The 13,527-nt window shown below is 46.0% G+C and overlaps 1 protein-coding gene across 4 annotated transcripts in view; it reads left to right on the top strand.

Annotated features, from left to right (window-relative positions):
• Positions 1-13,527, top strand: part of LOC126106401 (uncharacterized) — a 294,375-nt gene that overhangs the window by 112,730 nt on the left and 168,118 nt on the right. For 2 of the 4 annotated variants that reach the window (XM_049912671.1, XM_049912672.1), the window contains exon 2: positions 1,722-1,815. In XM_049912671.1, the coding sequence (XP_049768628.1) occupies positions 1,734-1,815 (82 nt within the window). In that variant the 5' untranslated portion in view covers positions 1,722-1,733. Of the gene's footprint in view, positions 1-1,721; positions 1,834-13,527 lie in introns of all 4 variants that reach the window. The other 2 variants (XM_049912669.1, XM_049912670.1) reach the window with 1 other exon arrangement.

Genomic DNA, 13,527 nt, shown 5'->3' with positions numbered 1-13,527 from the left:
ACACATAGGTGCTTTTATCAAAAGCAGTTCTCCATAGACCATGGATGTACACAGCACAGGTTCCCAATTCGTTGTAGGTCATATACACTCCTGGAAATGGAAAAAAGAACACATTGACACCGGCGTGTCAGACCCACCATACTTGCTCCGGACACTGCGAGAGCGCTGTACAAGCAATGATCACACGCACGGCACAGCGGACACACCAGGACCCGCGGTGTTGGTCGTCGAATGGCGCTAGCTGCGCAGCATTTGTGCACCGCCGCCGTCAGTGTCAGCCAGTTTGCCGTGGCATACGGAGCTCCATCGCAGTCTTTAGCACTGGTAGCATGCCGCGACAGCGTGGACGTGAACCGTATGTGCAGTTGACCGACTTTGAGCGAGGGCGTATAGTGGGCATGCGGGAGGCCGGGTGGACGTACCGCCGAATTGCTCAACACGTGGGGCGTGAGGTCTCCACAGTACATCGATGTTGTCGCCAGTGGTCGGCGGAAGGTGCACGTGCCCGTCGACCTGGGACCGGACCGCAGCGACGCACGGATGCACGCCAAGACCGTAGGATCCTACGCAGTGCCTTAGGGGACCGCACCGCCACTTCCCAGCAAATTAGGGACACTGTTGCTCCTGGGGTATCGGCGAGGACCATTCGCAACCGTCTCCATGAAGCTGGGCTACGGTCCCGCACACCGTTAGGCCGTCTTCCGCTCACGCCCCAACATCGTGCAGCCCGCCTCCAGTGATGTCGCGACAGGCGTGAATGGAGGGACGAATGGAGACGTGTCGTCTTCAGCGATGAGAGTCGCTTCTGCCTTGGTGCCAATGATGGTCGTATGCGTGTTTGGCGCCGTGCAGGTGAGCGCCACAATCAGGACTGCATACGACCGAGGCACACAGGGCCAACACCCGGCATCATGGTGTGGGGAGCGATCTCCTACACTGGCCGTACACCACTGGTGATCGTCGAGGGGACACTGAATAGTGCACGGTACATCCAAACCGTCACCGAACCCATCGTTCTACCATTCCTAGACCGGCAAGGGAACTTGCTGTTCCAACAGGACAATGCACGTCCGCATGTATCCCGTGCCACCCAACGTGCTCTAGAAGGTGTAAGTCAACTACCCTGGCCAGCAAGATCTCCGGATCTGTCCCCCATTGAGCATGTTTGGGACTGGATGAAGCGTCGTCTCACGCGGTCTGCACGTCCAGCACGAACGCTGGTCCAACTGAGGCGCCAGGTGTAAATGACATGGCAAGCCGTTCCACAGGACTACATCCAGCATCTCTACGATCGTCTCCATGGGAGAATAGCAGCCTGCATTGCTGCGAAAGGTGGATATACACTGTACTAGTGCCGACATTGTGCATGCTCTGTTGCCTGTGTCTATGTACCTGTGGTTCTGTCAGTGTGATCATGTGATGTATCTGACCCCAGGAATGTGTCAATAAAGTTTCCCCTTCCTGAGGCAATGAATTCACGGTGTTCTTATTTCAATTTCCAGGAGTGTATATACATTTCACTACATACAGCATTTTCTACTGTGCACAGCTAAAGGCTTGCTCACTTGCTGTTGGAATGACTGAGGGATCCTTGGAGCTGTAGTGGCGGAGAGTGGAATGGGTTTTTGCAGTGGGTGTGGACGACTGCGTGAGTCTCCAGAACCTACCCTACACCTGTTTAGCGATCTCTGTATTCCTGTACCTGCCTTGTGTTTCCACAGGACGTAGCGGCCATGCTGTGTCGGAGCCTGTCCCGGTGTGTTGCTGCGAGGCCGGCGGCAGCCTGCGTCTACAGGGCTGCCACTCCGGAGAATGGTAGGCACCCACTGGCAGGTGAGCCAACTGTGCTGCTTACAGAAAGTCAAGTAATGTTAATGACTTGTTAAAACCACCACACATGTACTAATACACATTTATTGCGACGAGACAGGTTTGATTATTTTAGAACATCACCAGGTTGCAGAGTTGATAATAATAATAATCAGCGTATGGCATTGGTGGCCGGGAGGCCCCTCGTGGGGCTGTTCGGCCGCCGCTCCACAAGTTCTCTAACGCCACGACGGCGACTTGCGAGTGAATGAGGATGAAATGATGATGAAAGACACAAAACACCCAGCCATCTCGAGGCAGAGAAAATCCCTGATGTTGTGGGTTGGCATGAGAGCCAACACCGGGTAATAGAGGAAGCCGAAAGGCACGCGTTTTAGCTCACGCAGGCTGGCGTGAGGTCTGGAACAGGACAAGGAAATTAGACTTTAGAATAACGGACGTAGCTGGTGGGATAATTAACTTTAATCCATTAATGATGAGCGTCGCTCTTGACTGTAGATGACACAGTATCAATAGTAACTGGTAATGGCGCCTTGCTAGGTCATAGCAAATGACGTAGCTGAAGGCTACGCTATCGTCTCGGCAAATGAGAGCGTATTTTGTCAGTGAACCATCGCTAGCAAAGTCGGTTGTACAACTGGGGTGTGTGATAGGAAGTCTCTCTAGACCTGCTCGGTCTGTAATCACTGACAGTGGCGACACGCGGGTCCGACGTATACTAACGGACCGCGGCCGATTTAAAGGCTACCACCTAGCAAGTGTGGTGTCTGGCGGTGACACCACACCTGACCCCGCCGGGAATGAAACCCGGGACCTCGTGCGCGGGAAGTGAGAACGCTACCGCAAGACCACGAGCCGCGGACGCAGAGTTGATGATATCCTGAAAGATCGAAACTGCTCGTGACGCAATACAAGTGTATTAATACAAGTGTGGTGGTTTTCATTCATCATTAATATTAGTAGTACTCGTCAGTGGATCTGAACATGATAAATACACTGTTAGACAAAGAACTACACACAACTGACGAATTCTCCGAATGGGACCGAAATCAGTAGATGTGATGTACGTGTACAAATAAATAAATGATTACAGTTTCAGAAAATTTGGGTGATTTATTCAAGAAAAAGACCTTAAAAAATTGAAAAACTCAATAACGAGTTGGTCCACCTCTGATCCTTATAAGTTTCCTTTAATTTACGTCTATGGTCACAATCTTTTTTGGTTAACAGATTACCGGTTTCGGTCTTTAATGACCATCATCGGATCTGCAGCAAAAATGGGAAAAATATAAATACACTCGCAAACTGTATACAACTTAAGAACAATTCATAGAGCATATTGAAAAGCAGTACTGACAAAATTTACATTTGTGAGCTTTAAATATGAAGAGGCATACCTGTTTCATAAAAGCAAAGTCCTAATGTACTGCAGCCATACTGGAATCGTCAAATGTTAAATGCGGAATCAGCACCAGCACCAGCATCATCAAATACATATAAATCACATCACATGCACGAGTCATGTTGTCAGTAAAACTACTGTTTAAAACAAGCTGACGTACAGTAGCCACAAGATGTTTGTGTAGTAAGTTGACCAGATGTCACTATGTCTGATTATGTGCAGAACTATATTTTCTTTCATTTGTGGCTCCTTTAGCGATTTGTTTTATACTGTTTAATATTACCCGGTGCAATATCAACGGTGTTTAATACGAGGGCTATCCACAAAGTACATTACGTTTTGGAATTAAAAATAAATAAAGTATTGGAATTTTTTTAATTATATACAGATGAAAGCCACACTTAAATATTACTTTTATACATAGTTGACATTTAAATTAAGGCACTTATCGTAGCGATGGACGAGTTTGGAAATTCCTTCGTCGTAAAATTCGGCCGCCTGCGCCTTCAACCACGTGGTTACCTCTTCTTGAAGCTGTGCGTCGTCATCAAAACGCTGCATAGCCAACCACTTCTTCATTGCTGGGAATAAGTGGAAGTCGCTCGGTGCCAGGTCGGGACTGTACGGCGAATGAGGAAACAACTCCCACTTAAAAGATTCGAGAACTTCACGAGTGGCATTTGCCGTGTGGGCCCCGGCGTTGTCGTGAATCAGCAAGATCTTTGAGCCCAACTTTCCCCTGCGCTTGTTTTGTATTGCTCTTACGAGGTTGTGCAGAGTTTGGCAATACCTTTGAGCGTTTATTGTAGTGCCTCTTTCCAGGAAACCCACAAAAATCGCCTCTTTCTGTCCCAAAAGACAGTCGCCATCACCTTCCTTGCCGACATTGTCCGCATGCATTTCTTGGGTTTTTGGGGGGAATTTGTGTGCCCCCACTGCATTGACTGCAATTTTGTCTCGCAGTTCACATGCTTAACCTATGTTTCGTCACCAGTAACGATGCGATCGAGTAATGAGTCGCCATCTTTCTCGTAAGCGTCCAAAAACTTTAACGCTGAAGCCATTCGCTGATTTTTGTGAATCTCTGTCAAGATTTTTGGTTTCCATCTTGCCCAAAACTTGTGGTAACCAAGCTTTTCGGTAATGATTTCGTGCAACAAACTTCGTGAAAGCGTTTTGATGACGACGCACAGCTTCAAGAAGAGGTAACCACGTGGTTGAAGGCGCAGGTGGCCGAATTTTACGACGAAGGAATTTCCAAGCTCGTCCATCGCTACGATAAGTGCCTTAATTTAAATGGCAACTATGTAGAAAAGTAGTATTTAAGTGTGGCTTTCATCTGTATATAATTTAAAAAATTCCAAAACGTAATGTACTTTGTGGATAGCCCTCGTATTTATGTCATTGTCTAGGATATTGGCACTAGAGCATATGTCAACCACTGTTTTTTTTTTCAACTTTTCGTCTTTTTAATAATATTACTTTTGTCGTGTTCTGCTTTTTATTGCTTCTTATTACTGTAACACCTTTATAAGCGTATTACAGACTTTAACTATTGCATCCCCCTTTTATTTTCGCTGTTTCAATTAATTATTGAAAACTAGTGGACGCCGACATTAGCGAAGTAGTTTTACTGACAACATGACTCGTGCATGTGATGTTATATATATGTATTTGACGATGCTGGTGCTGATTCCGCATGTAACATTTGACGATTCCAGTATGGCTGCAGTACATTAGGACTTTGTTTTTATGAAATAGGTATGCCTCTTCATATTTAAAGCCCACAAATGTAAATTTTGTCAGTACTACTTTTCAATATGCTCTATGTATTGTTCTTAAGCTTTGCGAGTGTATTTATATTTTTCCCATTTTTGCTGCAGATCTGATGATGATGATGATGTTTGGTTTGTGGGGCTCTCAACTGCGTGGTTATCAGCGCCCGTACAATTACCCAATCTTTGCTCAGTCCAATTTCGCCACTTTCCTGGATGATGATGAAATGATGAGGACAACACAAACACCCAGTCATCTCGAGGCAGGTGAAAATCCCTGACCCGCCGGGAATCGAACCCGGGACCCCATGTTCGGGAAGCGAGAACGCTACCGTGAGACCACGAGCGGCGGACGCTGCAGATCTGATGATGGTCACTTAAGACCGAAACCGGTAATCTGTTAAACAAAAAAGATCGTGATCATAGACGTAAATTAAAGGAAACTTATTACACATGCGGGTCACTGTGTTCTTTCGCGACGATGTCGCAGCTTCTCATCCTTATGTAAGCAGTTATTCGGTTTAGCGTTGACTAACTGAGTTGGATGTCATCCTGAGGTATACTGTGCCACATTCCGTCCAGTTGGCGTATTAGATGCTCAGAATTCAGAGCTGGTTTGAGGGCCTTGCCCATAATGTTCCAAACGTTTTCGACTGCGGAGAGATCTGGCAACATTGCTGGCCAAGCGAGGCTTTGACGAGCACGAAGACAAGCAATACAAACTTTTGCCGTGGGTGCTATCTGAAATGTAGCCTCAGGATGGCTTCCCATGACGGGCAAGAAAACAGTGAATACAATATTGTCGACGTACCGCTGTGCTGTGAGAGTGCCACGGAAAACAACCAAACGGCATCCCAGCCCATCATTACTGGTCGTTGGGCGATATGGCGGGCGACACTCAAGCTGGTCTGCAACCGATGTCTGGAACGACACGTCTTCGGCCTGGAATATCATTGACTGGAGTAAAATTGTCTTCACTGATGAATACATACACAAATGAGCTTTTGGATAGGGTGGATAGCAATGTGTGGCTGTTTGCTGATGATGCTGCGGTGTACGGGAAGGTGTCGCCGTTGAGGGGCTTTAGGAGGATACAAGATGACTTGCACAGGATTTGTGATTGGTGTAAAGAATGGCAGCTAACTCTAAATATAGATAAATGTAAATTATTGCACATGAATAGGAAAAAGAATCCTGTAATGTTTGGATACTCCATTAGTAGTGCAGCGCTTGACACAGTCACGTCGATTAAATACACTCCTGGAAATTGAAATAAGAACACCGTGAATTCATTGTCCCAGGAAGGGGAAACTTTATTGACACATTCCTGGGGTCAGATACATCACATGATCACACTGACAGAACCACAGGCACATAGACACAGGCAACAGAGCATGCACAATGTCGGCACTAGTACAGTGTATATCCACCTTTCGCAGCAATGCAGGCTGCTATTCTCCCATGGAGACGATCGTAGAGATGCTGGATGTAGTCCTGTGGAACGGCTTGCCATGCCATTTCCACCTGGCGCCTCAGTTGGACCAGCGTTCGTGCTGGACGTGCAGACCGCGTGAGACGACGCTTCATCCAGTCCCAAACATGCTCAATGGGGGACAGATCCGGAGATCTTGCTGGCCAGGGTAGTTGACTTACACCTTCTAGAGCACGTTGGGTGGCACGGGATACATGCGGACGTGCATTGTCCTGTTGGAACAGCAAGTTCCCTTGCCGGTCTAGGAATGGTAGAACGATGGGTTCGATGACGGTTTGGATGTACCGTGCACTATTCAGTGTCCCCTCGACGATCACCAGTGGTGTACGGCCAGTGTAGGAGATCGCTCCCCACACCATGATGCCGGGTGTTGGCCCTGTGTGCCTCGGTCGTATGCAGTCCTGATTGTGGCGCTCACCTGCACGGCGCCAAACACGCATACGACCATCATTGGCACCAAGGCAGAAGCGACTCTCATCGCTGAAGACGACACGTCTCCATTCGTCCCTCCATTCACGCCTGTCGCGACACCACTTGAGGCGGGCTGCACGATGTTGGGGCGTGAGCGGAAGACGGCCTGACGGTGTGCGGGACCGTAGCCCAGCTTCATGGAGACGGTTGCGAATGGTCCTCGCCGATACCCCAGGAGCAACAGTGTCCCTAATTTGCTGGGAAGTGGCGGTGCGGTCCCCTACGGCACTGCGTAGGATCCTACGGTCTTGGCGTGCATCCGTGCGTCGCTGCGGTCCGGTCCCAGGTCGACGGGCACGTGCACCTTCCGCCGACCACTGGCGACAACATCGATGTACTGTGGAGACCTCACGCCCCACGTGTTGAGCAATTCGGCGGTACGTCCACCCGGCCTCCCGCATGCCCACGATACGCCCTCGCTCAAAGTCCGTCAACTGCACATACGGTTCACGTCCACGCTGTCGCGGCATGCTACCAGTGTTAAAGACTGCGATGGAGCTCCGTATGCCACGGCAAACTGGCTGACATTGACGGCGGCGGTGCACAAATGCTGCGCAGCTAGCGCCATTCGACGGCCAACACCGCGGTTCCTGGTGTGTCCGCTGTGCCGTGCGTGTGATCATTGCTTGTACAGCCCTCTCGCAGTGTCCGGAGCAAGTATGGTGGGTCTGACACACCGGTGTCAATGTGTTCTTTTTTCCATTTCCAGGAGTGTATTTGGGCCTAACATTGCAGAGCGATATGAAGTGGGAAAACATGTGATGGCAGTTGTGTGGAAGGCGGATAGTTATCTTCGGTCCATTTGCAGAATTTTGGGAAGATATGGTTCGTCTGTAAAGGAGACCGCTTATAAAACACTAATACGACCTATTCTTGAGCACTGCCCGAGCGTTTGGGATCCCTATCAGGTCGGATTGAGGAAGGACATAGAAGCAATTCAGAGGCGGGCTGCTAGATTTGTTACTGGTAGGTTTGATCATCACTCGAGTGTTATGGAAATGCTTCAGGAACTCGGGTGGGAGTCTCTAGAGGAAAGGAGGCGTTCTTTTCGTGAATCGCTACTGAGGAAATTTAGAGAAGCAGTATTTGAAGCTGACTGCAGTACGGTTTTACTGCCGCCAACTTACATTTCGCGGGAAGACCACAAAGATAATAGAGATTAGGGCTCGTACAGAGGCATATAGGCAGTCATTTTTCCCTCGTTCTGTTTGGGAGTGGAACAGGGAGAGAAGATGCTAGTTGTGGTACGAGGTACCCTCCGCCACGCACAGTATGGTGAGTTGTGGAGTATGTATGTAGATGTAGATGTAGATCCCGCTCCGAACTGCGGAGACGCGTCTGAGACGCCCCGCACAGTGACAGGACCTGTCTGTTGCCCGCCGTATAGCGGACAGCCAGGGCTGATGGCCTGGGGTGCTGTTTCTTTTTATAACGGGACCACTTTTGTCGTCATCCATGGCAACGTTACAGCACTGCGATTTGTCAACGATATTCTACGCCCCACTTTGTTGCTCTTGATGGGAAGCCATCTTGGGAGTACATTTCAGCAAGATAATGCCTGCCTGCACATGGCGAGAGTTTCTACTGCTTGTCTCCGTGGTTGCCGAACCCTACTTTGGCCAGGAAGTCGCTGGACCTTGTAACGTACCCTCTCTGTTATTGTTTTTATTGTTTTTTTGTTATTTTTTTATTGTAGTTGTAGAGATATGAAATTATTGTAGCGGTTTGCTTATTCAGCCGTACTTCGGAATTTTTTTGACATTAACTGGAGCCTGAAACTTGCGTAATAAATACTTCGCGTGAAGTGCGATTTGCGGCATAAACAAAAATTAATTGCGGAGATGCAATCTACAGAATATTAACAGAAAAACTTTAGAACAGTGCGCACGACTGACTAGACACATTCAGAGGGTACGTACATTCGCGTACGAGTGGTTGCGATCTGATGAGAAAGATCTATCTTAATTTTTTTTGTGTAAAAATAATTACGTCGTAACACACTCGGAGATTGCGACGTACAATCAGGGTAGAGGCACGTACTTTCTATCATTCCCTGTGGCCTGGGTAAAAGAATTGCAATTATTTAAATTTAAGAATATTTCTTTTTCAATCGGACTCCTATTTTTATAGGAAAAGGAATATTGCAGGTTCTGAATGTCTCGGCAAAAACACATCGAAATTAATCTTAGCGGCCACCATAGGAAAGCAGTGAGCACAATCACGTCCCCCTATTGTTGAGCAGCGCCGTCGTAAAGATCGTCGCCTCCATCTAAAATTCGCCTTCTCGAATTAACAGAATAATTTGTACTCCACTGGTATGGGATTTAGGCTTGATCTTGACAGAAATTATAAAACACATTTTTCATAATTTAACACACACATAGACATGAAACTATACAGTACGTCTTTAGGCCAGCACATCAGAACAAAAAAGGTAGTTAATACTAGAAGTAATATAAGAATATCGAAATTAGTCTTTTGTCTCTCAATGATAAAAAAGTTTTTTAGAGTATTCCTCTGGTATGACAGTAGAACAAATTTTCTTCTTGTATCTTTGAGATTAAATTACAGCATTTTTCAGTTCCTTTTCAACCTCTCCCCAGCTGAGAACATTTGGACCATTATGGGCAGAGCTCTCCAACCACCTCGCTATTTAGATATTTAACGCGCCAACTGTACAGAATTTTAGGCACGATATACCTCACGAGGACATTCAACAACGCTGTCAATCAATGCTAAGTCGAATAAATGCTTGCTTGAGGACAAAAGATGGACCAACGCATTACTGACTTGCTCAATTTGTGAAGCTCTTTCTCTTGAATAAATCATCCACTGTTGCTGAGATTGTAATCAGTTGTTTGTCTGTACACGTACATGACATCTTACCGATTTCAGTCCCTTTCGGATGGTTCCTCCGTGGTGCGGCATTTTTTGTGTCTTAGAGCGTATTAAAATGCAAGTAAGGTTGGTTTTTACCATATACTATACTATGTTTCGACATAATTTATTCACAAATCAGTCTAAGTTCTTTTGTTGTTGTTGTTCCGGTCTTCATTCGGAGGTTTCATGCAGCTTTCATGTCTGAATAACTACTGCAGTCTTCATCTAGTTGAAAGTTCGTGGCCTGTTCTCCCTCTACAATTTTACTCGGCACACTTCCTTCCATTGCACGATAGACTATTGTTTGATGCCTTCGGATACGTCCTGTCAATCGATGTTTTCTTTTAGTCAAGTTGTGCCACAAATTTCTTTTTCTCCTAATGCTACTCAGTACCTCCTCATTACTTACTTGATCTACCCATCCCATCTAATGTTCAAAATTCTGTTTTTACACCCACCTTAACCCACAGGACAGGACAGGACAGGTAAACTGTGGAAAGGGGCCAAAATAAGGGGCTGTCAGTTACAATCGAACATACAGCTTTATTATTTGATCAAACATTACAAGAGCCCAAAAAAATGTTTTTTAAATTCACAGCTTTAATCTTTGGGACTTAATTACCGGCTGACAGCCACTTTAATTTAAAAATGGCTGAAGGCCAATAACTTAAAACGCAAGCACAATCATAAATTTAAAAGGCAAGCCTTATCTTTATTTAGGCTGAAGGCCCAAAGAATCTGAGATCTTCAGAGCAAATAATTTGAATTCAAAATCGGCTGACAGCCCAAACTTAAGGCTAAACAACATTAATTAAAAAAAACAAAGGCCTTACGTAGAACAGTTCTTAATTAGCCAAAACTCAACCAAAACTGAAATTTAAAAGACAAAGCCTTATCTTAAAAAGTTCTTTAGTTAGGCTGAAGCCCCAAAGAATCAGACAGTTCAAGAGCGAACAAAATTAATTCAAATCTGATGAAGGTCTAACACATAAAACTCCTTAAAATTAAATTTTTTAATACCAAAATCCTTACGTGAAACAGTTCTTTAATTTAGGCTGAAGGCCTTAAGAGCAAAACAACTGAAACTCAAAATCAGCTAAAGGCCCAACACTTAAAACTCAACAACATTAAAATTTTTAAAATGCCAAAGGCCTTATGTGAAACAGTTCTTTGAACTAGGCCGAAGGCCTTAAGAGCAAAACAACTCAAACTCAAAATCGGCTGAAGGCCCAACACTTAGAACTCAGTACCATTAAAACGCCAAAGGTCTTACGTGGAAAAGTTCTCTAAATTAGGCTGAAGGCTTAAAGAATCTTACGCCTTGAGGGAAAAACAGCCTTAATTAAAAAAAAAAAAGAATCGGCTAGAAGCCATACACGCACAAATAACAAGAACAAATAAGAAAAAAGGCAGTACACACAAGGGCGTTCAGATGTTCGAGTTGGCCTGGAATTCAAACACTAATGCTCGCTTAAGTGAGACAGGCAGTCGGGCCAACCATTCACGACACGACGACAACCCAACCGATCGACAGCCAACGGACCCACCCACAAGATAACTTCCACTTCACGCGACGAGGGCGCAAAGGGAGTTCAATGGAACGACATAGAAGATATTGGCGCCCACAACCAATCATACATGGAGCTGTCAAACTACACACCGTGCCGGGCAGCAACAACACGATAAGGAAACTACACTGCCTGAAATTTACGTCAACGGCCAGGGCAGGTACCCGGAATGTTAACGGCCACAAGGCAGAATATTCCGCTGGTACACTTCAATTCAAATAACCAAATACAGTGAAACTCCACTGAAGGGTGGCTAGAATTGTCCCGCTTGAAAACCACGTTGTTGCTCGCGGGAATATGCCAACAGCCGACAACGAACTTCAAACGACACAATGTGAACAGTCTTGACTCGCTGGTAGATTAAATCAAAACTCGGTGAGCCACGGACCTCGTAGCAATAGGAACAGCCCCACACACTTCGACATTGCGTAGAGACAGCCAGTGGCCCCGGCCGAACTTCGTCTCGCGGAGAATTCCTCGTTGCTCTACGCCAACCAACCGACTGGTCGCACACCGTCCAGCCGGAAACTATAAGCGCCAGGTCGAAGATAGTCCAAGGAGTGAATATCGATACACACCGCTGCAGCCACCCACGAAGGAGAGGATAACAGCATAATCGCGATAACCGCGGGAGACTAAACACAGAATCGCAGCGAAGGTTTAATCCAGCGCATAGCATGAGCCAGCCACGGCTATGCCACGTTTCAAAACTTTCCAACTTCTTCTAGAATGAACTCCTTATGGAACACGTTTCACGTCCACAGAAGGCTATACTCCAGACAAATACCTTCAGAAAAAACTTCCTAACACTTAAATTTGTATTAGATGTTAATAAATTCCTCGTACTCATATGTCTCAGCCTTGGATGACTTTTTTGTTTTAATAGGTTGTTTTTAATTATCTGGACTGTCATGAATAGGTGTGTTGGTGTAGAGGTTTATTGCTACATCTCCGATATCTTCTATAAGGTCACAGCTATTCTTAATTGAGAAATTCTTTTCAGAACTTTAAAAACTACTGAGAATGTCAGCTGATGAAGTATTTCATACCAAGTAGCTAATCTGTAACTGGTATTCAAATATCCTTCAGCAAAAACGATAAGCTACAACAGCGCATCTTTCGCTGCAACAAGAATAACCAGTATCACAGCAGATCAGATATTAACAAAAACAGGAAGACGTTCCACTATAAGAAACCGGAAACCCATAGATGCCTTCTGGCTAAACAGTTTTGATAGATCCACTTTTGCAATACATCTGGAACAATATGAACGGTTAACCAAAGTCAACCTGCAGATTCTACACACTGTCAGCACAGGAAAGAAAATGAATCTTCTGGAAGAGAACTCGAAATTTACATCCATAGCTCCACATCACCACGACTAATTCTCAGTGAACAATTAGACCTTGTAAACAAGTCTTTTCTACACATCTTTAATTAAATACACACATCAAAAAAAGTTTTGCATCACCTCGGTTCCGAGAGTTCCGGAACCCGTACAGAAATTTGGAATAGAGATCAACATAAACAATATTTCCACCATTTTTATTGCTCATGAAAACCGCACGTTGCATGTTGTACCGCCATACAGCGGACCTTCAGAAGTGGTGGTCCAGATTGCTGTACATACCGGTACCTCTAATACCCAGTAGCACGTCCTCTTGCATTGATGTATGCCTGTACTAGTTACATACTATCCACAAGTTCATCAAGGAACTCTTGGTCCAGATTGTCCCACTCCTCAACGGCGATTCGGCGTAGATCCCTCAGTGGTTGGTGGGTCACTTCGTCTATAAACAGCCCTTTTCAATCTATTACGTTCGATAGGTTTCATGTCTGGAGAACGCGCTGGCCACTCTAGTCGAGCGATGTCGTTATCCTGAAGGAAGTCATTCACACGATGTGCACCATGGAAACGCGAATTGTCATCCGTGAAGACGAATGCCTCGCCAATATGCTGCCGATATGGTTGCTCTATCGGTCCGAGGATGGCATTCACGTGTCGTACAGCCGTTTCGGCGCCTTCCGTGACCACCAGCGGCGTACGTCGGCCCCACATAATGAGACACCAAAACAGCTAGGAACCTCCACCTTGCTGCACTCGCTGGA

This window comes from Schistocerca cancellata, chromosome 10, assembly GCF_023864275.1.
Source record: "Schistocerca cancellata isolate TAMUIC-IGC-003103 chromosome 10, iqSchCanc2.1, whole genome shotgun sequence".
NCBI classification, from domain to species: Eukaryota; Metazoa; Arthropoda; class Insecta; order Orthoptera; family Acrididae; genus Schistocerca; species Schistocerca cancellata.
Note: the sequence above shows the minus strand (reverse complement) of the source record. Positions and strands in the feature narration are given on the sequence as shown.